Source organism: Bos mutus, unplaced genomic scaffold (genome assembly GCF_027580195.1).
Source record: "Bos mutus isolate GX-2022 unplaced genomic scaffold, NWIPB_WYAK_1.1 CTG942, whole genome shotgun sequence".
Lineage (NCBI taxonomy): Eukaryota > Metazoa > Chordata > Mammalia > Artiodactyla > Bovidae > Bos > Bos mutus.
In genome coordinates this window covers 1-24664 of record NW_027220417.1, presented here as the reverse complement: position 1 = coordinate 24664, position 24664 = coordinate 1, and the positions used below count along the sequence as shown (strand labels likewise).

The window sequence follows — 24664 nt, the reverse complement described above, 5'->3', positions numbered from 1 at the left end:
GGCTTCCCTGTGTGTGTGGTTGGGGCTCAGGTAGGGGATTTGTTGACTCTAAACATTAAATAACATGTTTTCCATCTTCTTGATACCCCATGAAGACTCATGTTACTTGAGGAAGCCCAGAAGAGGAGGAGGAGGAGAAGAAGGAGAGAACAGGAGTCAGGTATGGCTCTTTCTCAGGTAAGGTCATATTCTCAGTGGATTCTCACACTGCCTTCCTGAAATGGCCTTCTCTGGACTCGCTAATCATGTCTGACTCTGGAGTGTCCTGTCTGACTCCTGTACATGCACACTCACCTGGGGCCTTCCCTCAGGGTCTGTCGTCTCCACTTAGATCTCGTCTCCCCATGACCCGGTGACCTGGCCCTTGTGAGGAGGCTCCCCTGGGCACTGTCCTGGGCAGGGCTTCACATCCATGGGTTGGAGATGGGGTTTCAGTGCTGTTGGGCAGCAGGGATTGCTTTGCTTAGGGCCCACCTGGATTCCCTGTCTGCCCTCTGTCAACCAGGGTAAGGAAGCTGCACACTAGATGTGAGGTATTAACATGCACAGTACGTGCTAAAATCTGGAAAAGAGGCCAATAAGGGGAAATCAGATCTGAATTTTTAAATAGCATTTAAAACTAAATGAGGACCTCCTTGAAAATCTGAAATATTTGGAAATGGAACGGAAAGTTCAGAAACAGACCTCAGGTCTAGAGAGTATTTCATTACAGTGTCTACTTTAAACTATGAAATATAGTTGGCTAATTAGTTTTTTTTCTTTTTTGGCCATACAATGCAGCTTGCAGGGTCTCAGTTCCCTGAGGAGGCATTAAACCCGAAACCCAGTGGTGGAAGTGTGGGATCTTAACCAGTGAACTGACAGGGAATTCCCCCAACTTTCCTAATCTTCATGCAATATTTGGTTATGGAGTAAAAAGGTAAACATTGGATTCTGTTAATAACTACCTCCCTTACGTTAAGGATAAAATCATATTACTTTTTTTTTTAATATATTTAAAAAATATATATTGGCTGTACTGATCTTCATCGCTGCAGTGGCTTTTATCTAGTTCTGGTGTGTGGTGGCCACTCTTTAGTTGCAGTGTATGAGTTTCTTATTACAGTGGCTTTTCTTATCTTGCAACTCAGATTGTAGAGCACGCTGGCTTCAGTAATTTCACCTGCTGGGCTCTACAGCTCTTGCTCAGAAATTGAGGCTCATGGGCTTAGTTGCCCCTCATCATGTGGGATCTTAACGGATCAGGCACCACAGGGGAAGCCCTCGTATTATTTTTTAAATCTGTATATTATTTTCTGCTTGTATTATTATTATTATTATTATTTTGAGCTAGTATAAGATAATGTCGAGGACTTCCCTGGTGGTACAGTGAGTAAGAATGTGCCTGCCAATGTAGGGTGCACGGGTTCCATCCCAGGTCCAGGAAGATGCCTCAGAGCAAATAAGCCCATGTGCCACAACTACTGACTGTGTTCTATAGCCCGGGAGCCATAACTCCTGAAGCCCACACACTCTGGAGCATGTGTTCAAAAACAAGAGAAGCCACTGCAACGAGAAGTCTGGGCATTGCAGCCGTAAGTACAGAAAGTGTGCTCACAGCAACAAAGACCCAGCAAAACCAAAATAAATAAGCTTTAGAAAAGACAGAGAATGCTGACACATTACTGAAGTGCAATTGATTGCTTTTTAATGTCCTAAAGATGCTGAAATACACATGAATAAAAGAAGACAGGAGTATCATCCCAGAATGTGTCAAAGGCATCTTTTTGGAGAAGGGAACGGCCACCCACTCCAGTATTCTTGCCTGAAAATCCCATGAACAGAGGAGCATAGCAGGCTACTATGAGGTCGCAAACAGTCTGACATGACTGAGTATCTAAACAACAAAAACCTCCACACACTGGAGAGTGAGCTCTGAAAAACAAAACTAAATTTCTGATTTACCTCCTGCAGATTCTTCAGTGACTTCCAGGTACTTTTGGAATAAAGTCCTAAATCCAAAGACCTTGTAGAAAGCAGCCTGTACCTGGCATCACCGCTCTTTTTGCTGTGTCCCAGTCAGACTGACTGGCTTTCTGTTCACTAAATACCTTCCTGCCTCAGAGCCAGCACTCAGGCTGTACTCCCTGGTTGCATCAGTCTTCCACTTCCCACCTTGCCAATCCAAGTGTTTCTTCCTCACGGATACCTTGTCTGATTTATTGATGTAGGTCAAGACTTTCTGTTAAATCTTCTCTTAGCACCAGGCCTGTTTCAGAGCACATATAACGATAGTGATGTTAAAATTATGGATGTAATTGGCCGGCTGGCTGCTAGATGGTAAGCTCCATCACGTTCACTGCTATATTCCCACTTTGGGGCCCAGAGTTGACGCTCAGTAAATTTTGATTGAAAGAAAAAAGTAAAGACAACTCTTCCTTGTTTCAACCAGTTGTGTGTTTATGTGTGCATGTGTGAGTGCATGGATCTGTAATTCCATGGTTTTATTACAGAACATCATCTCATAAATACGTTTTATGCTTTGTAGCGGTTGAAATTGTATCTTAAGTGTTTTCCACAGCCTTAAGTTTTTTCTACCTCAGCACATGACTGATGGAAATAGTGGTAAGATTATTGACATTGTGTGGGTTGGTGGGGAGAGGGGGTGACCCTGTACAGTAACCATTTATCTGATAGTCGTGTCTGCCTCTTTGCGACCCAGTAGACCATAGCCCTTCAGGCTCCTCTGCCCCTGAAATTCTCCAGGCAAGAATACAGGAGTGGATTGCAATGCCCTCCTCCAGGGGGATCTTCCCCATGCAGATATCAGCCCCATGTCACTTCCATTGCAGGCAGATTCTTTACTGCTGAGCCTCTGGGGAAGCCCAGATACCTACATATTATACTGTATATTATACTCTTGCCTATTATTCAGAAGGAGGCAGATAGTAAATTAATTTGTGAATATTTTTCTCTCTGTCTATAATGTCCATCATTTCTTGGCTGACAAAAGATCTGGGATTCTACACCTTCATTGCTCTTCAGCTTTCTTGAACTTGTTTCAGGTATTCTCAGAAAACTCTCTGTGGATACACTTTCATGCTCTGCATTGAACACTGAGGAAGGATTTCTTATCCCTTCCTGTAAAAATGGAGATTTTTGTCACTTGGGATAGCTTGGATGAATGTAGAGAATATTATGCTAAGTGAATTTAGGACAGACAGGGTAAGACTGATATTGTATGTGCTCGCTTATCTGTAGAATGTAAAAAAGTGAAACTCACTAGTACCAGACAGTGGGTGGTGGTTATCTGGGGCTGGGAGGTGGGGAGGTTAGGGAGATGTTGGTTGAAAGGTACAGACTTTGAGTTGTAAAATGAGTGGGTCCTGGGGAGGTGTGTGCAACATGCTGACCGTAGTTAATCCCATTCTGTTACTGCATGCTGGGAATTTGTCAGGAGAGTATGTCATCAATGTTGTCACCACACACACAACATGGAAATTTGGAGGTGATGGATGTGTTGGTTCGTAGATTGTGATAAATATTTCACAGTGTCACATGATCATATGGTGTATGGTATATATACATAACCCTTCTCCTTAGTCTCAGTAAAGCTGGAAAAGAAGAAAGTGGGAGGTGGCCTGGGCTTAATCCTTCACTAGTGCTCAACACAGGCATCACATGAGAGCATGAGGCTTTTTGCCCGGGCATGTTTCATACCCCTCCCCCAACAGACATGCTCCTCAGGTTCTCGTGTGGGGCCTCGCCCCAGGAATGTGCACAGACTGCAGATGATTCCGATCTGGATCCTGCATTGAGCACCAGGGCTTTTAGCCTCCACTTCTGAGACTGAGATTAGGCCCTGGGGGAGGGAAGGGCGCTCTGCTCTCAGTGGGGCTGGACCAGGGCCTGCTGTGTGACCTGAAGTGGATTGTGGGGTCAGTGGAGGTACCCCCTGCTGCTGTGTGCATGAGGCCTCACCAGGAGGGGAGTGTGATCCGAGGGAAAGTGTGAAAGTCCTGTGTTGGTCTCTGCCGGAGTTGCCTGTCCTGAGTCCCTCCTGAGACAGTGGGCACAGAGGACTGTCTGTTCCTCATGGTGAGGGCTTCCCTGCGTCTGTGGTTGGGGCTCAGGAATGGGGTGTGATGACCCTAAGCATTCAGTTCAGTTCAGTCACTCAGTCGTGTCTGACTCTTTGCGACCCCATGAATTGCAGCACGCCAAGCCTCCCTGTCCATCACCAACTCCCAGAGTTCACCCAACACTCATGTCCATCAAGTCGGTGATGCTATCCAGGCATCTCATCCTCTGTCGCCCCCTTCTCCTGCCCCCAATCCCTCCCAGCATCAGAGTCTTTTCCAGTGAGTCAACTCTTCGCATGAGGTGGCCAAAGTATTGGAGTTTCAGCTTTAGCATCAGTCCTTCCAAAGAACACCCAGGGCTGATCTCCTTCAGAATTGACTGGTTGGATCTCCTTGCAGTCCCAGGCACTCACAAGAGTCTTTTCCAACACCACAGTTCAAAAGCATCAATTCTTCGACACTCAGCTTTCTTCACAGTCCAACTTTCACATCCATACATGACCACTGGAAAAACCATAGCCTTGACTAGACAGACCTTTGTTGGCAAAGTAATGTCTCTGCTTTTCAACATGCTATTTCGTTTGGTCATAACTTTCCTTCCAAAGAGTAAGTGTCTTTTAATTTCATGGCTGCAATCACCATCTGCAGTGATTTTGGAGCCCCCAAAAATAAAGTCTGACACTGTTTCCCCATCTATTTCCCATGAAGTTATGGGACCAGATGCCAGCATGTTTTCCACTTTCATGATAGACCTCTGAAGACTTGTGTTGCCTGAGGAAGCCCAGAAGAGAAGGAAGATGAAAGAACAGGAGTTAGGCATGGCTCTTTCTCAGGTAAGGTCATATTCTCAGAGGATTCTCAGTCTGTCCTTTCTGAATTGCCCTTCTCTGGACTCGCTAATCATGTCCGACTCTGGAGTGTCCTATCTGACTGCTGTACATGCACACTTACCTCAGGGCCTGTCATCTCCACTTAGATCTCGTCTCCCCATGACCCAGTGACCTGGCCCTTGTGAGGAGGCTCCCCTGGGCACCGTCCTCGACAGGGCTTCTCACCCACGGGTTGGAGACGGGGTCTCAGTGCTGTTGGGCAGCAGAGATTGCTTAGGGCCCATCTGGATGCACTGTCTGGTCTCTGTCAACCAGGGTAAAGAAGCTGCACCTGGAGTCAGAGGTTCATATGCAGAGTATGTGGTAAAATCTGGAAAAGGAACTAACCAAGAGAAATTAGTTCTCACTTTTTATAGTACATTTAAAACTAAATGAGGACCTCCTTGAAAATCTTAGTGTTTCAGAATTGAATGGAAAGATCAAAAAAAGACCTCAGGGCTGGAGAGTGTTTCATTACATCATCTCATTTAAACTATGAAATATAGTTTGCTAATTTTTTTTTCTTTCTTTTTTGGCTGCACAGTGCAGCTTGCAGGGGTTAGTTCCCTGAGTAGTGGTTCAGCCTGAAACCCGTCAGTGGAAGTGTGGGATCTTAACCACTGGACCGCCAGGGAATTCCCCAACTTTACTAATTTTGATTTAATGTTTTATTATTGGAATAAAATAGTAAACTCTGAGTTAATAACTGTATACCTAAAATTAAGAATAAAGTCACATATTATTTTTAAAATATATTTATTTGCTATACTGACTCTTCATTGCTGTAATGGCTTTTATCTAATTCTGATGAGTTGGCCACTCTCTAGTTGCAGTGTGCGAACTTCTCATTGTGGTGGCTTCTCTTGTCTTGCAGCCCAGGCTCTAGAGCGTGCTGGCTTCAGTAGTTTCACCTCCTGGGCTCTGGAGCTCTGGCTCAGGAATTGAGGTTCACAGGCTTAGTTGCCCCTCAGCATGTGGGATCTTAACGGACCAGGCAACAACCTGTGTTTCTTATATTGGTCAGTGGACTCTTTATAACTGAATCACTGGGGACACCCTCATATTGTTTTTAAATACAGATATTTTATACAGATGGCATTAAAGTATTTTGTGTATTTTTTCTGCTTGTACTACTTTTTATGTTTTTAATAGTATAAAATAATGTTGAGGACTTCCTGGTGATAAAGTGGATAGCAATGTGTCTGCCAATGTAGGGGACACGGGTTCCATCCCAATTCCTGGAAGATGCTGCAGAGCAACTAAGCCCATGCCCAACAACTGCTGTGGCTGTGCTCTGGAGCCCAGAATCCTTAACTACTGAAGCCCGCATGCTTGAGCTTGTCTTTTGAAACAAGAGAAGCCACTGCAATGAGAGCCTGGGCACTGCAGCCACAACTCCATGCAGTGCAGCCACAAGTAGAGACAGCTGGGTCACAGCAACGAAGGCCCAGCATAAACAAACCAGATAAGCTGTAAAAAGGAAATAGAATGTTAACAAACTTACTGAATCAAACTTATATTTGACTCACTTTTAATGTCCCAAAGATGCCAAAATGTAGGAGAAGGGAATGGGCACCCACTCCAGTTTTCTTGCCTGAAGAATCCCATGGACAGAGGAGCCTGGCAGGCTACTGTCCATGGAGTCCCAAAGAGTCTGACATGACTGAGCCAACTGAACAACAACCTCCTCACATAGCAGAGTGAGTGCTGAAAAACAAACCTAAACCTCTAACTTTCCTCCTGCAGATTCTTAAGTGATGTCCAGTTGCTTTTGAAATAACATCCTCAATTTATAGGCCTTGCAGAAATCAGCCTCTACCTGGCATTACCCGTCTTCATTCCCTACGTTGCAGTCACACTGGCTGGTTTTCTGTTCAGTAAATATCTTCCTGCGTCAGAGCACTCAGGCTCTTCTGTCTGCTTACAAAACTCTTCCATTTCCCACCTTGCCAATCCTAAGTGTTTCTTCCTCACAGAGACCTTGTCTGATTTCTTGATGTAGGTCAAGACTTTCTGCTGAATCTTCTCTTAGCACCAGGCCTGTTTCAGAGCACAAATAAAAATAGTGATATTAAAATTATGGATGTAATTGGCTGGCTGGCTGCTGGATGGTAAGCTCCGTCATGTTCACTGCTGTACTCCCAGTTGGGGACACAGAGTTGATACTCACTAAATTTTGATTGAATGAAAGAAAAAATAAAGACAAGTCTTCTTTTTCAATCAATAATGTGTTTCCATGTACATGCATGAGTGCATGGATGTGTAACTCCATGATTTTATTACAAAACCATCTCATAAATACGGTTTATGCTTAGAGCAGTTGCAGTTGTATCTTAAGTGTGTATTCAATGGCCTTTAATATTTTCTACCTCACCACATGAATAATGTAAATAGTAGTCAGATTATTGACATTGTGTGGGTTGAGGGGTAGAGGGGGTGACCCTGTACAGTGACTATTCATGCTGTTCCATTGCCCTTCAGCTCCCTTGAACTTGTTTCAGGTATTCTCAGGGGACTCTCTGGGGATGGTCTTTTATACTGTTACTTAACTCTTTGATTCCTTAGGTTCAGTTGTCTCTCCCAACCACCTGAGCTCAGGTGCTATTGCCTCATTTCTTAACTGTTTGATCAGAGCTATTTATTAGAGTGACAGAGTTTTCTCCCCAGTAAGATGGACACAGATCTTTCTCTACTGTTGCTGTTATGTTGATGACAAGTTCATATGGGTAAAGTCTTTAGACTAATGCTTAGTTTGTATGAAGTGTTGAGACACCTCTCGTGAGTGTGATGATGACATCCTCATCACAGTCTGTGTTCTTTTAAAGCCACTGTGGACTTTGTCCTCTCTGAAGACAGCAGTCTTGCTGTAACTCATCTAGATAGTGAATGTCACTCAGTGTGTTGAACGTAACAATTCTGCATCAACGACCCACTGTTGATTGTAATCTGTATATTTTTCATGTCTTGTCCACACCCATGATGAATTCATGTTGATTGGAGGATATCATCATCTTAGAAAAAATAGGAAACTAAATTAGAGAGATCTATCAGAATATTACTTCAGCTGAATTGACCTCACTTGTCTCACCTCTTCTCCTTTTCTGTGAAAATAATAACCCTCCTCAGGGCCCGTTGGTGACATGTGTTTTCATTTCAGGCACAGTTGACCTTCAAGGATGTGTTCATAGATTTCACTCCTGAGGTGTGGGACTGTCTGGACCCTGCCCAGAGGACCTTGTACAAGGACGTGATGGTGGAGACCCTCAGGAACCTGCTGTCTGTTGGTGAGGATCACTTCCCTCTGAAGTAGGGATCTACTTTGGAGTATCTCTGCATTTTCCCTCACTGTGTCTTGGGAGCCCTGTTTTTCTTGACTGAGCTGAAAACCTTGTTCACTCAGACATGTAAGGCTTCATGATTGGCATCAGGAGGTTAAACTTGTCTTTCCTTCTGATGACCTGCCCACTGTGTGATACACAAGGAGTTTTTCCAGAGCTTGAGTGTTTATAAAGCTGATTTCAAACTTTGAAATATCCAGATGTCTATTTTATACCCTGTGTTCTTGGTTCAGTAACTCTTGGAAAGGAACTAGATAACTGATATATACTATACTGTATATTGTACTGTTCCCTGTGCATTCAGAAGGAGGCAAATAGTAAAGTAATTTGTGAAATATTTTCTGTCCATCATAATGTCCTCATTTCTTGACTGACAAAAGAGCTGGGATTTTCCACCTGCCAATGCAGGAGACACAGGTTTGATCTCTGGTCTGGAAGATCCCACATGTCACAGAGCAGCTAAGCCTGTGGGCCAGAACTACTAAAGCAGCACTCTAGTCCTGGAAGCTGCGATTACTGAGCCCACATGGGAGAACTACTGAAGCCCGTGGACCCAGGAGAAGGCAAAGCAAATGAAGAAGTCCAAACATTGCAACTGGAGAGTAACCCCTACTTACCCAACTTGGGAAAAGTCCAAGCAGCAAGGATCACTCACTCGAGCCAAAATAAATGAATCAACAAAATTATTAAAGATAGCAAATGCATTTATTTTTAAAAAAGAAAGTTTGGATTCTGGAAGAAGCCAAGTATATGACATTTCTTCTGAGCAGGAATTTCTGATTCTGACCTGAATTATAACTCTATTTTTGTAGCACAAGAAAGATCCCTGGATTATGGAGAATGAGGTGCTAATAGTAGAAAATCAGATTAATGGGAAAAGATCAACAGTGTGATTTCAGGTCAGCTGTCACAAGGACAGAGAGGAAGCCACACAATTCATCGTGTTTGGGAAACTCTTGAAGTGTGAGAGTTCTGTGAGAAAACAGATATTTAGTGTTTATGAACTCTCACAGGAGATTTTTCTTCTCTTCAACTTCCTGCTCTGTTCTTTGATGTGTGAAATGTACATCACCCTCCAGTGGTGCTTTACAGTGGTGCCCACAGAGACAAAGACAAGGCCTTTGGGGTTTTTTTTTTTTTTTTTTTTTTTTGGCTATACTGGGTCTATTTCCTGTATGGCCATTTCTCTATTTGAGACAAGTGGGGGCTACTCTCTGCTTGCAGGGTGCATGGCTTCTCATTGCGGTGGCTTCTTTTGTTGTGGAGCACCAGCTCTAGGCACACACACTTCAGTAGTTTTGCTACACAGGCTCAGTATCTGTCCTTCATCAGCTTAGTTGCTCCCTGGCATGTGAGATCTTCCCAGAACAAGGATTGAACCCATGTCTCCCACATCAGCAAGCTAACTTTTTACCATGAGGCCACCAGAGTGTTAGGGAAATTAAATAAATAATCCTGTTTAGGCTTCAAGACAAAGCAGTGCATTCCTCTGTGCTTGCCTCCAACCTCCCTGGACACACCCTGACTGTGAGTACCATGACTGCCTGCTGTGAGTTCAAGGCTTGCAGCAACATAGATAAGTTAGGACACAAATCTTGAGATTGTTCACCCTTGAGATTGTTCAAAAGGCTGTGACAACCCAGCCCCAGGCTTAGGAACATCCAAGTTTCATAAGACAAAACAAACAGCATTAAGATGAAACCAGAGCTGCTGTTTGCTCACAGATTGATGATATTGGTTTGCATCCTGGGATGATAAGCAGGAACCCTGAACTGCAATGTTAAAGCCTCACCCATGGAGTGGACAGGCTGCCTGGGACCTTTATCCAGTTGAGACTCCAGCTGTGCTGTGTCCTGGGACTTCCCAGGGCTGTTCCAGTCTGGATGTTGGTCAGAAGCCAATTTGGTGATTGTCAGGAGTTGCGTTAGGCATTACTGACAAAATGGAGGCACAGCCCCAACCCCCTCTCTTTGTCCCGCAGGCACGGAGCTGGGATGAAGGAGTTAGGCCTTGTGATTCTGACTTATTTTTTCCTCTCCTCGACTGAGTTGACTGAGAAGAATATTAAGGTGCTTATTGTTCTTGAGAGGAGCATGAGAAGGCCCAAAGCCTTCTGCAGCTGTGCTCAGAGAATAATTCATAAAGTTAATCATTGACATTTGTTCAAGGACTTTTACAAAAGAGTGTTCCAGAATAGTCCACAGCCATGGGAGGGATTGCTATTTGAAACCTATTTGTGAGGAAAATGTTTATGGCAAAGGAGTTTGCTGAATTTAGGGCTTAGGAATAATTAAAATAGTTGGAAGTTAAAGATTTAAGGAATGTTGTAATGTTAGCATATTTTACTATAGCTTATAGAGGTTAGAAACTTTAGAGATATTAATAGCTAGAAGCCCTTTTTAAGAGATAGTGAGCTCAGGATACTAGGGGCAAACAGGACTTAGAAAGATAAAAAATAAGCTGAGATTTGTGGTATGCAGCCCAGACTTAAGCACGAGTTACAATGTAATCACGAGTTAAAGCAAACACTATTCTGAGAGAACCGCTGGAGCAGAAACTCTGTTTGAAGGGCAACAATGATTTATGGAGACAATAAATTTGGGTGAGGGGAAATTGAAAATGTCAAACCTCTGACCTAATGCTTTTGTTAAAGTATAAAAAGAATCTTAAGCTTGAAATAAAGTTACGCAGTCCAAGAAAATTGCGAGGCTGTATCGTTACTCGCTGACACCGCCCCTCCCTTCAGGTTGAATCCCTGGCTGCTGGAGCTGGACTCCCGCAGGTGATGTATCTGCTGTTTCTATTTCCTTGTCTTTTCAGTTCAGTTCAGTTGCTCAGTCATGTCCAACTCTTTGTGACCTCATGAACCGCAGCACCCCAGGCCACCCTGTCCATCACCAACTTCCAGAGTTTACCCAAACCCATGTCCACTGAGTCGGTGATGCCACCCAACCATCCCATCCTCTGTCGTCCCCTTCTCCTCCTGCCCTCAATCTCTCCCAGCATCAGGGTCTTTTCAAATGAGTCAGCTCTTCGCATCAGGTGGCCAAAGTACTGGAGCTTCAGCTTCAACATCAGTCCTTCCAATGAACACCCAGGACTGATCTCCTTTAGGATGGACTGGTTGGATTAGTATATTGAAAGTCAGCTAGGTAATTCTCTAATAAATATTGGAATATTTATTTGTATAGAATGAGTGGCATATTTTCTTAAAAAAATCCTTGGAACCTGAGACAAAAGTGAAAACTTTTGGCAAGGCATTAATTGGCACTGTGAGCAGGATTTGTGACACAAAACGCCACTCTTTAGGATTCAAGAGATTAAAGTTGATGACATTTTTATTCCCAGATGGTAAGATTCACCTTATTACTCATTAGCTAATACATGGGACATCTTCTCTGGATTGTGTGAGAATTGGAACCATAAATTAAACAGGGCTTTCAGTACATCATGAGAAATGCTGGACTGGAAGAAACAGAAGCTGGAATCAAGATTGCTGGGAGAAATATCAATAACCTCAGATATGCAGATGACACCACCCTTATGGGAGAAAGTAAAGAGGAACTAAAAAGCCTCTTGATGAAGGTGAAAGAGGAGAGTGAAAAAGTTGGCTTAAAGCTCAACATTCAGAAAACGAAGATCATGACATCTGGTCCCATCACTTCATGGGAAATAGATGGGGAAACAGTGGAAGCCGTGTCAGACTATTTTTGAGGGGCTCCAAAATCACTGCAGATGGTGATTGCAGCCATGAAATTAAAAGGCGCTTACTCCTTGGAAGAAAAGTTATGACCAACCTAGATAGCCTATTCAAAAGCAGAGACATTACTTTGCCAACAAAGGTCTAGCTAGTCAAGGCTATGGTTTTTCCAGTGGTCATGTATGGATGTGAAAGTTGGACTGTGAAGAAAGCTGAGTGCTGAAGAATTGAACTGTGGCATTTTGAACTGTGGCATTACAGAAGACTCTTGAGAGTCCCTTGGACTGCAAGGAGATCCAACCAGTCCATTCTCAAGAAGATCAGCCCTGGATGTTCTTTGGAAGGACTGATGCTACAGCTGAAATCCCAATACTTTGGCCACCTGATGTGAAGAGTTGGCTCATTGGAAAAAGACTCTGATGCTGGGAGGGATTAGGGGCAGGAGGAAAAGGGGACAACAGAGGATGAGATGGCCGGATGGCATCACTGACTCAATGGATGTGAGTCTGAGTGAACTCTGGGAGTTGGTGATGGACAGGGAGGCCTGGCATGCTGCAATTCATGGGATCCCAAAGTGTCGGACACGACTGAGAGACTGAACTGAAATGAACTGAATCCTTAGAAGTTACTTAATGTTTGTGACTCTCGCCCCTTGAGAAAGGATAAGAATCTGCCCTGCTGGATGGGAGGCTGGATCCTCCTCTCTCCTACCGTGAGGTACAGAAAGCGAACTTGAAACTGTCTTAGAGAAGTTACTGGAAAAATAATTATGTGATTAGTGAGGATGTTTGTCCATATTACAGTGTCAAAATCATATATTGGCTGATCAAATCTTCACTTTTTAAGTCGGCTCTCTATTGAGCCGGCCCACAGCTCCAGTAGTGTCCCCCACTGCCCTTTCTCTCTCCATTCTTTGTCCTGTTGTGTCCTTAAACCCCTCCCAACCCTTCTGTCTCCCTCTCCATCAGCTGGTCCCCTTCTAACTTCCCCTGTCTCTCAGCGGGGAGGATGAGCCCAGCTTCCCCCACTCCTGCCCCCACTCTAGGAAATTTCTTTACCCCTTCAGATTCTTCTGAACAATCTAAGACCCCCATTTCCCCAGAGGGACAATCCAAGATTTTTATCACCCCATCTGCCCTTGTTTTCACAGTCAATTTGAGCATTATTTGGTCTGTATTTTAGCTACAAAACTATGACTATAGAAAGGAAAGATAAGTTTTTTGACATAGGATAGCTGTAATATTCTCTAGACTCTGGAGAAAACTGGTTAAAATGATTTTTTTTTTTCTCTTTGAATGTGCACAACCAGTTCTTTTTGCATGTGGATAAAAGCAACTAACTCGTTGAGACAGCTAGCCTAGAAAAAGCTTGAAGTTAACCTTTACCAGGGCATCCCAGATGACTCTAATGGTACAGAACCTGCCTGCACATGTGGGAAAGGTAGGTTTAATCCCTGGGTTAGGAAGATCCCTGGAGGAGGGAATAGCAACCCACCAGAGTGTTCTTGCCTGGAGAGTCCTATGGAAAGAGCAGCCTGGCAGGATACAGTCCATGGGATCACAGATGGTCAGGACCTGACTGAAACAGCTTAGCACAGCACGGCAACTTTACCAAGTCCTTGATACATAACCCACTTTCCCTCAGGCCTCAACCTTGGGCAAATTAGAATTTCAAACCAAGGGGAAAGAAAAGGTCAAAGAGACATTTTAAATCTCAAGCAGAAAACTATGGTCTCTGTCTGTCCATCTGTGTGTCTGGATTTATGCATGTCTCACTGTGTGTCTTTGTTTTTGGATAATATTGCTGAGGTTAGTTTGTAAGTGAGATCTAATTCAGTTGGCTTTAAAAAGAAAAAGTAAGCACTTACAAATCAAACAGTTAAGAGAAATTAACCTAAATGAATTTCAGATGCACATGAACTGGGAAATATTCAACATTAAATATCTAGTAAAAACATCTGTTTGCTCATCTAAGTAAGACATGAGTTGAGTCATCAAACTGTATAATGCTTTTATTGTATTACACTGATTACTGAGAGTTCAATCCCTGCATCAGAAAGATCCCTGGAGTAGTAAATGGCAACCCACTTCAGTATTCTTGCCTGGAGAATACCATGGAGGAGCTGGCAGGCTACAATCCATGGGTTTGCAAAGAGTCGTACATGCCTGAAGCGACTTAGCACACACATAGGCACTGATTACTGGTAATTTCCTCTCATAGAGAAACTAAAGAGATTTTGGATTATTAATATGTGTGCTGCTACCCTGAGATGTTCTCCATAAGAAGCAAATGTTTTTAGAATTTATCACTGGTATTTATGGTCACCATTCTATAAAATGCTAATATAAAGGACAGTTCATGGTTGCTTAAGGAAAGTAAGATCTGTGTTTTTAGTAACAAAAGGTATGAACAATGAAATTGATTTGGGATGCCCATAGCAGTGAGTGGGAGCGAGCAGAAGCTGGAAGCAAGTTCTTAATTTCCCAGATCGAGACTCCTAACCCCTGGACCACAGGAGCCAACATTTAGGGCTAAGGTCCCTAGTGTGGCCTGCCTAGTCAAGAACAAATTCAGATGACGAGGCAGAAGATAGAGAGTAAAGGAAAAAGTTTATTGAAAGGAAAAGTACATGCGGCAAGGCACATGGGCAACCTGAGAGAGAGAGAGAGACACCTTTGGGAAGTGTAAATTCTTTACAAAGGACAGTTTTCCAGGTCTTCATCTTCCCTCAGGCCAATCACCTTGTTTATTCTCCTGGTTAATTTGTCTCAGGACCCTCCGTGGAGTGTGCATGCACACCTTAGCCAAGTTGGATCTCAAAGTGAAGGCTTCTGGGAGGAGCAAGACTCATTATGGCCTGGAATTATCCTGTGAGTTTTGACTCCAAGCAGCCTTTCTGGGCATGTGTAGTGTCTCCCTTAACAAACAGGGTTTTTTCCTTTCTTTGTCCTTGCCATAATTATTCCCTGAGATTGGAGAATGACTGTCTATTTACCCTGTTTTTGTTGGGTGTAAATTCCTCAACTGGATCCCATGTATCTCTTATCTCAGGGAATGCAAAGGGGAAGATGACATATTCTAGACATTTAACATGGAGCCCATCAGTCTCCTACCAGAAAATTACATTTTATTAGGGAGAAAGAAAGTAGGTCTGACTTACAGGTGGCTGTTTCTCAATGAAAAAAATGATTTAATTAGGAAAAAAAAAAAAGTTTTATGCAAAATGGACCTCCAAGAAAAGAGGTCCCAAAAGGCAAAGTCTTTATATGATCTGTAACAATCTGTCATTTGACTCCTGTCAATGTTGTTGCTTGACTATGGGAAGCATGTGATGAGGTGTTTCAAAGGGATCTGTTTCCTCTTTGTCCCCCTTCTGTGCTGGATTCCATCGGATGCCTGCTTTTTGGTCCGTGTAGAAGAGCGCTGACACCTCCAGAGATTATTTCAGACCCAGCCTGCTTCTCTTCCTATTTGCTGCACTTGGGAGACCTCATTGGAAGAAGGGCAAGACTAGCAGCTCTTTGATTGCATTTGGTGTCTCAGATCCTACACAGAGCTGCCTTCAACCTGTCTTCCTGTTCAGAGCCCTCAGCTGTTCCTGTTGTTACTGCTTTTGCCACATCCTTCAGGGGTGTGTGTAACAGGAATGTAGTTTGGATCTTCTGTGATTGTAACTCAGGAAACCTGTAAGGGCAGTGGATATTGAGGTCCTCTCTTAGACAGGACCTGAGTTGATATCTTGTTGGTACCTTGGAAATGATTTCCAAGAGGGATGGCTGAGTAACACAGCCATCAGTTCTTGTGTCTGATCTGAAGTTTCCTTTTTACACTCCTGGAGTTCATTGTAACTTTTTGTCCTCTGTTCTGCCCAAGTGGGCCCTGGTGGTTCAGAGCATGTCTGAATCTGTAAGTCTTGGTGTCAGTCCTGCTTTTGCTCATTTACTTTCATGTTCCATGGAGTTGTGTACAGGAACCCTGTGAATCCACTACCTTTATTTGTAAGATTGAGGTAATTAGTGCTGTTATGTGGCATAGAATGTTGCCTGTTTTACAGAAAAGGTCAGAAGTTACTGGTTTTTTGGTTTTGTTGTTGTTGTTGTTGTTTTTTCCCTGTGCCATGTGGCAGGTGGTATCTTAGTTCCCCATTCCTGGATGGAATCTGTGCCCCCTCCAGTGTGTGTGCATAGTCCTAACGACTGGACCACCAAGGAATTTGCCTGAAAGATTACTTTTGCTTAAAGAATATATTTACTTGCTGTCTTGTTTATTGTGACATCTCTTTGTCTACTTTACATCTTGTATGTTTTTATTTTACTTTTCATTTTTGTGAGTGTTGTCTCTGACTCTGGTTAATAAGTTTTCAAATAATATTGGTTTTCTTCATACCAATACATTACATTTTTAAAATGTTTTTTATTTTTGGTTGCACTGGGTCTTTGTTGCTTTAGGGGCTTTTCACTACTTGTGGCAAGCAAGGGCTACTCTCTACTTGCAGTGCACAGACTTCTCATTCTAATGCCTTCTCTTGTTACAGTGTATGGGCTGTATGCCTGTGCACAGTAGTTGTGACTCCCAAACTCTGGAACACGGAGTTGTGGCCTACAGGCTTAGTTTCTCCAAGGTATGTGGGAACTTCCCAGATGAGGGATGGAACCCTTGTGTCCTGTGTTAATTACCAGGTGGATTCTTTACCTCTGAGCCAGAAGGGAGGCCCCAAAACTTGTTCCTTGACATGTATCTTGGAACCAATGAACTGGGTAAGTTAAAGTTACTGTATAGATAGGGAATTGCTGTACTGAATGACTGTTCTTTAAGTAGACAATGTTTCATTTATTAATATTTTGTTATTTAAAGATGATGGTCTTTATGTATTACACAATGTAACTGACATGAACCACTTGTCAATGTCATAAAATGCCTATACATCTATCTACTGATAGATTTATAAGAGGTATTTAGGAAAGTTTTTTTTTTTTTTTTTTCCCATTATTTTAGGGAATTTCCTGAACAGTTGTCAACTGCTATTTATGTTTTCCATTATTCGTTAAAGTGCTTCTTTTGATTATTTACCATTGCAGTGTATTGCCTGTTAATGAATGCTTGTTCAGTTGATCGTTCTGTCTGACTCTTTGTGATCTCATGGACAGTAGCCTGCTAAGTTTGTCATCCATGGAATTTTTTTCAGGCAAAAATAGTTCAGTGGCTGCCATTTCCTCCTCCAGGAATCTCCGCCACCTAGGGACTGAAGCTCCCTATCCTATGTCTCCTGCATTGGCAGGCTAATTCTTTACTACCAAGTCACCTACATAGCTCTGTCTGTTCTTTACCGTGTACTTATGTATAAGTATGCATAAAGTGTGTACAGTATGCTATATTTTCTCCTCAATTATGAGACAGCAGTGTGTTTACTACCAAGTAGAATGAGTTTAGAAGTCATGGTGCGAAAATACCCTTTTTGAGAACTTTGAGAAAAATAATATGGTCTGACTGTATGAGTTTGGAAAAAATTAATATGTTCTGACTGTATCTTTGTCCCTGAAGGCAAGAACACTATCCTAAAATTAATTTGGATTACATCCTCTATCCATGGGATTGCTCTTTGATTTTCTAAGAGTTCTATTGCTCTTTGATTTTTAAAGAGTTCTATTCATTTAGTGTTTCAAATATTTTTAAGATCATCATTGGGAAGATGCATAATTCTGTTCAGCATGGATATGCCTTTTGGTATAATACCATGTATTCAGCATGAAACAATTTTTTATGAATTGTAATTGATAGAATGCATATGGTTTTCATATTTTGTAGATGTGTCTCAAATACGTATGATCAAGAAACTACAGGCAAAAGGAAACAGTGGTAAAGAAGAAAGTTGTCAAAAAGTGATGTTTGGAAGAGCTGAAAGCCATGAAATCAAAGATTTTTTCCTCAGAAAGATACAGGAAAATATGCATGATTTTGAGTGTTTGTGGACAGATGATGAAAGAAATGACAGAGGAACGTCTATATCCCATAACAACAATCTCACCAATAGAAGAGATCATGATAGTAGAAGTGATGCAGGAAATAAGCCTGTTGAAAGGCATGGATCAAGCTTTCAGGATCAGTTGCAGATACTTGAATCTGAAGGGACAGTTTCTGAATGTAGTCACGTTGTGGTGAATATCAACAGTAGGGCCTCAGGTTTACCACCTCAGAGAACTCGTAGTGTCCGTAAAGGCAATTCTCATAAACAAGAGAGTGCTGTTATACATCCCTCAGAACTGGTACCAGACCAGGAAGCACACAAGAAAAACACTTACAGTTGTAATGAGTGTAACATAACTTTTCTTCAGGACTCAGAACTCACTAGACATCAAAGAATCCATACAGGAAGAAAAGCATATAAATGTAACATATGTTGTCAGGCTTTTAATGATAAATCGACCCTTATAGTTCATCAGAGAAATCATACTGGAGAAAAACCATATAAATGTGATGTATGTGGCCACTGCTTTAAACAGCATACACACCTTCAACATCATCGGCGAGTTCATACTGGAAAGAAACCATATAAATGTGATGTGTGTGGAAAGGCCTTTAGTCGAAAAGCAAGGTGTACAGTTCATCAGACCCTTCATACTGGAGAGAAACCATATACATGTGAAGTATGTGGCCATTGCTATACTCGAAAGTCACACCTTGGAATTCATTGGAGAGTTCATACTGGAGAGAAACCATATAAATGTGATGTGTGTGGCAAGGCCTTTTTGTAAATGTAAGGCTTGTAGTTCATTGGAGAGTTCATACTGGAGAGAAACCATATACATGTGAAGTATGTGGCTGTGGCTATACTCAAAAGTCAATATTTTTAATTAATCAGAGAATTACATACTGAAGAGAAACCATATAAATGTGATGTATGTGGCAAGGCCTTTAGTGTAAATTCAAGGCTTGTAGTTCATCAGAGAGTTCATACTGGAGAGAAACCATATAAATGTGATGTGTGTGGAAAGGCCTTTAGTAGAAAAGTCAATATTTTTAATTCATCAGACCCTTCATACTGAGAGAAACCATATAAATGTGATGTATGTGGCTGGCCTTTACTGTAAAACGGAAACTTGTAATTCATGGGAGAATTCACACTGGAGAGAAGCCATTTAAATGTGATGCATGTGGACAGGCCTTTAGTCGAAATTCAACCCTTGTAATTCATCAGAGAATTCATACTGGAGCAAAACCTTACAAATATAAAAATTAGGACAAACATTTTGTGTAAACAAACTTGTAATTCATTGGAGAATGCATACCGGAGAGAAACCATATAAATGTGATATATGTGGCAAGGCCTTTAGTCTAAATTCAAGGCTTGTAGTTCATCGGAGAGTACATACTGGAGAGAAACCATATAAATGTGATGTATGTGGCAAGGCCTTTAGTCTAAATGCAAGACTTGTAGTTCATCGGAGAGTTCATACTGGAGAGAAACCATATAAATGTGATCTATGTGGCAAGGCCTTTAGTCAAATGGAAACCTTGCATCTCATCGGAGAATTCATACTGGAGAGAAACCATATAAATGTGATGTATGTGGCAAGGCCTTTAGTTTAAATGCAAGCCTTGCAGTTCATCAGAGAATTCATACTGGAGAGAAACCATATAAATGTGTTGTGTGATGTTTTTCTTAAGCTATGTTAATGAAAAACTATGTAACTGCATTTTCTTAATTTTTCTTAAGCTATGTTTTCTTCAGAATGATTCTTCCTAAGACTATCATCAGATTTGACTATCATCAAACCATGGGCTGATGATAGCTCAACAAAACAGTATTCGTATCAGTTGTTTTATGGCTGGGGGATGACACATCTCTTGCCATCCTATCTAAAAAATGCATATTGTGGGAGAGGGGCCTGCTGAAACTCCCTCAGCCTTGAGGTGTCTCTCTTATCTGATGAATAACTTTCCAACCTACATAAAACAGCTTGCTAAAACTAGCAGGGGGGCACTCTCCATCCCCCTTCTGATGTCTATGTCAGAAGCTTTCTCTATCCCTTTTTCACTTTAATAAAACTCTGCTACACAAAAGCTCTTGATTGATCAACCCTGGTCCCTGGTCCCAAAGCTAAATCTTCAGAGATCATGAATCCCACACTATTCATGATAAGTTATCAAAACCTTACAAATGTAAGAATTGTGACAAAGGTTTTAGTGCACAGTCAGCCTTAACTCACCATCAGGCAGTTCATCCAGGAGAGAAAGCATAGAAATGTGATGTATGGCTGGTGCTTGAAATGACCATCATAGGAAGCATCAGATTAAGTCATAGTGGAGAAAAACGTTACAAATGGAACAACTGTGAGAAACAGTGCGAATGTAATGAGTGTGGCAAAGTCTTTAGTTAGAATTCAGGCCTTCTAATTCATCAGAGTATTCATACTGTATAGAAAGCATACAAATGAAATGAATGTGGCAAAGCTTCTATTTCATGTTCAGCCTTAACTGACCATTAGGCAGTTCATACAGGAGAGAAACTGAAGAGGAAAAGTTAAAATTTTACCTCCTTCTCCTTCTGCCTCTGTAACTCAGCTTGCTTCTTGCAAACTCTAAATCACATAGGTCTCAGAAAGTGGGAACTCACAATACTAGTAACTGGAGCTTATCCCATTCACCCTTGTTTGGTGAATGGGATTCTCTGAATGTGAACTGGACTTCACATTCCAGGACGTCTGGCTCCAGGTCAGTGATCACACCATCATGATTATCTGGGTCATGAAGATCTTTTCTGTACAGTTCTTCTGTGTATTCTTGCCACCTCTTCTTAGTATCTTCTGCTTCTCTTAGGTCCATACCATTTCTGTCCTTTATCGAGCCCATCTTTGCATAAAATGTTCCCTTGGTATCTCTAATTTTCTTGAAGAGATCTCTAGTCTTTGCCATTCTGTTGTTTTCCTCTATTTCTTTGCATTGATCACCGAGGAAGGATTTCTTATCTCTTCTTGCTATTCTTTGGAACTCTGCATTCAGATGCTTATATCTTTCCTTTTCTCCTTTGCTTTTCACTTCTCTTTACAGCTATTTTTAAGGCCTCCCCGGACAGCCATTGTGCTTTTTTGCATTTCTTTTCCATGGGGATGGTCTTGATCCCTGTCTCCTGTACAATGTCCCAAACCTCATTCCATAGTTCATCAGGCACTCTTATCTATCAGATCTAGGCCCTTAAATCTATTTCTCACTTCTACTGTATAATCATAAGGGATTTGATTTAGGTCATACCTGAATGGTCTGCAATCGCCCTAGCCCCTGCAAACCTGCTTAATCATGCCTTTCCGTGTAGAAAAACTCTAACCCCTTTGTTCAGGGCTCAAGCCTTGGAGTGTTAACTCCTCTGGGCCCAGCAGCATAATAAACCTGAGTTCTCCAACCTCCCAAGTGTGGTGCTTGGTTTCTCAAGTACTGGTTTGTGCAGCATTTCTGGAGGCCCTAGCTAGATTCCACCCATACTGGCCTCTTGAGCTGCCGGATTTGTGGCTTGGCTGAGTCAGAGCAGAGGATCCCCGAGTTGAATCAGAAGGCGCACCACCTCCTCATTCCAGGTTCTCTTTTGGACCAGCATTCTGACTCCAGATGGCCAAACCCCAACTGGACTCACCAGGAATGGCCACAGGGTAAGGTAAGGCCACAGGGCCAGTCCCCAGTCAGGAGGTCCTACCCCAGTGGGTAGAAGAGGAGACAGATCACCTTGGGAAGGGAGTATCAGATAGGGAGACCTGGGAACTTGGGAAAAGGGACATATTGTGATAAACTGAGTGATTGTGTATGCATGATTGCTGACTGAAGGAAGTAAAACTGAGCTCCACAGTCCTCAGAGTACGGAGTCTGAGAGGGTCCAAAACCTGTGGTTCCATGACAACCTCATAAGGCTGAAAGGTGGTGCCAGTCTCTGGGGGATTTGATCCCTCCCTGTGAGGCTGGTCTAGGTCAGGGATTTATACCGACCTGCCAGTGATAAGATATGTCTTAAGTCTCCCTCGGGAGAGCAGCCAGGCGGACGAAAAATGAATGTGGACGACTGTGCGACCTGATTTTCTGGCGCTTCAAGCTGGATTGTGTGGCTTCACGGCCTTCAAGGCTATGGAGTCCAAGTGGGCCCTAGCTTGCAGTTTCGTGGTGACCTCATATGGCTCAAGGGTGTGTCAGCCTGTGAGACACATCCAGATCAAGGGTTTATACTGATCTGCCAATGCTAAGCGGAGAAGGCAATGGCACCCCACTCCAGTACTCTTGCCTGGAAAATCCCGTGGACGGAGATGGGAGCCTGGTGGGCTGCAGTCCATGGGGTCGTTGGGAGTCGGACACGACTGAGCGACTTCACTTTCACTTTTTACCTTCAGGCATTGGAGAAGGAAATGGCAACCCACTCCAGTGTTCTTGCCTGGAGAATCCCAGGGACCGGGGAGCCTGGTGGGCTGCCGTCTATGGGGTCGCACAGAGTCGGACATGACTGAAGTGACTTAACAGCAGCAGCAGTCAATGCTAAGAGGCACCTAAGTTCCCCCCCCCCCTCCCCCCGGGGACCCAGCCAAATGGACATCCGAATGGTCTCCTCTTTTGAGGGGGCACCCACCCTTGTTTGTCTCTGTGCCACTGACTCAGGATGGCATACAGAGGGAGGAAAAAATTATTGGTTACTGGTTATTCTTCTGTCGACTGACTCCTTGAGCCAACATCTAAGAGACTATCAGATCACATCAGATTAGTCGCTCAGTCGTGTCCGACTCTTTGCGACCCCATGAATTGCAGCACGCCAGGCCTCCTGTCCATCACCAACTCCCAGAGTTCACTGAGACTCACCTCCATTGAATCAGTGATGCCATCCAGCCATCTCATCCTCTGTCGTCCCCTTCTCCTCCTGCCCCCAATCCCTCCCAGCATCAGAGTCTTTTCCAATGAGTCAACTCTTCGCATGAGGTGGCCAAAGTACTGGAGTTTCAGAAGACAAGTATCCTTCAATTCCTTGAAATGTTTTTCTGCTTGTGTCAAGAAATCTCCTTGCGGTAAGTTTAAAAAATTTAAAACAAAGCTGTATTAACAATAGTTATAGGATTAGAGAATATATAGTGTTGAGATCTAGTAAAATCTGCTCTGGATAAGGAAGATAGAAATTTCCTGTGTATTCCCCCTTAAAAAATTTTTTTTTATTTGCAGTTTCAGTGTGTGATGTGCTCATTCAACTATGCCCTGTGCTTGTGGATTGTAAGGAATGTCTGTAATATGTTTAATAGAAAATGATTGTAAAAATTGTTTGAATTGCCTAGAAGTATAGGCAGGGCCATTGTCTGTTTTTATAGAGTTAGGAGTTCCCATTATTGCAAAACAAGCTAATAGGTGGGTTATGACGTGCTGTGCAGCCTCACCTCAAAGAGATGTGTCCCATATAAAAGAATTTGTGTCGATACAGACATGTAGGAAAGAAGATGGAGAAAGTTCAGGGCAATGAGTTACATCCATTTGCCATAATTCATTAGGTTGTAATCCTCGAGGATTAACACTCTGTGCAATGGGTCGAAGATGTAGGGGTCTACAAGTATAGCAATTATTAATGATTTCTTTAGCATGGCGGTATGGAATTTTCTAAATCTGGTTTAAGGAGCCAGGATTATTGTACAATAGAGCATGTTGTTCCTCAGGAGTAGCAAAAGAAACAACTTTATCAACTTGTTCTTTACCATGAGTCATAGGGCCGGGAAGGCAGGAATGTGTTCAAATATGGGTAATATAAATGGGGGAAGTGCAGTCCCCAATAAGAGACTCTAGTTCGAGAAAAAGTTGTTGAATAATAGGTTCATTGGAATTTATAATAGAGGTTTCTATATTTCCTAATATAAAAACTGAGTATAAGGAGTCAGAGACTATATTAATTGGGTAAGGATGTAGGTGAATAACTTGAATAAGAGTATATAATTCATTTTGTTGAGCAGAATGAAATTTAGTATCAGTTCAGTTGAGTTGCTCAGTCGTGTCTGACTACAATCACATGAATTGCAGCACGACAGGCCTCCCTGTCCATCACCACCTCCTGGAGTTCACTCAAATTCATGTCCATCGAGTCGGTGATGTCATCCAGCCATCTCATCCTCTGTCGTCCCCTTCTCCTCCTGCCCCCAATCCCTCCCAGCATCAGAATCTTTTACAATGAGTCAAGTCTTCGCATGAAGTGGCCAAAGTATTGGAGTTTCAGTTTCAGCATCAGTCGTTCCAATGAACACCCAGGACTGATCTCCTTTAGAATGGACTGGTTGGATCTCCTTGCAGTCCAAGGGAGTCTCAAGAGTCTTCTCCATCACCACAGTTCAAAAGAATCAATTCTTCGGTGCTCAGCTTTCTTCACAATCCAACTCTCACATTCATACATGACCACTGGAAAAACCATAGCCTTGACTAGATTACCTTTGTTGGCAAAGTAATGTCTCTGCTTTTTAATATGCTATCTAGGTGGGTCATAATTTTCCTTCCAAGGAAATGAGCATCATTTAATTTCATGGCTGCAATCACCATCTGCAGTGATTTTGGAGCCCGCAAAAATTTTAGTATAAAAGACTTTATATTCTTTGAGAGACCAGAATGAGGCTTTGGCATATTTGGTCCCATCTGTATAGAAAACATCAGTTTGAGGTATAGGTTGTGATGTGACAATGCGAGAGATAATAAATTCAGTATTTT

At 42.6% G+C, this 24664-nt stretch overlaps 1 protein-coding gene across 1 annotated transcript; it reads left to right on the top strand.

Moving 5' to 3' along the window:
- Positions 1–6: 6 nt before the first annotated feature.
- On the top strand, positions 7–18970 carry LOC102286134 (zinc finger protein 665). The gene is made up of 3 exons (XM_070367060.1): positions 7–4894; positions 8088–8214; positions 17774–18970. Exons 1-3 carry the CDS (start codon positions 4859–4861, stop codon positions 18718–18720), a joined length of 1110 nt encoding a protein of 369 aa, XP_070223161.1. The 5' UTR covers positions 7–4858; the 3' UTR covers positions 18721–18970.
- Positions 18971–24664: the final 5694 nt, after the last annotated feature.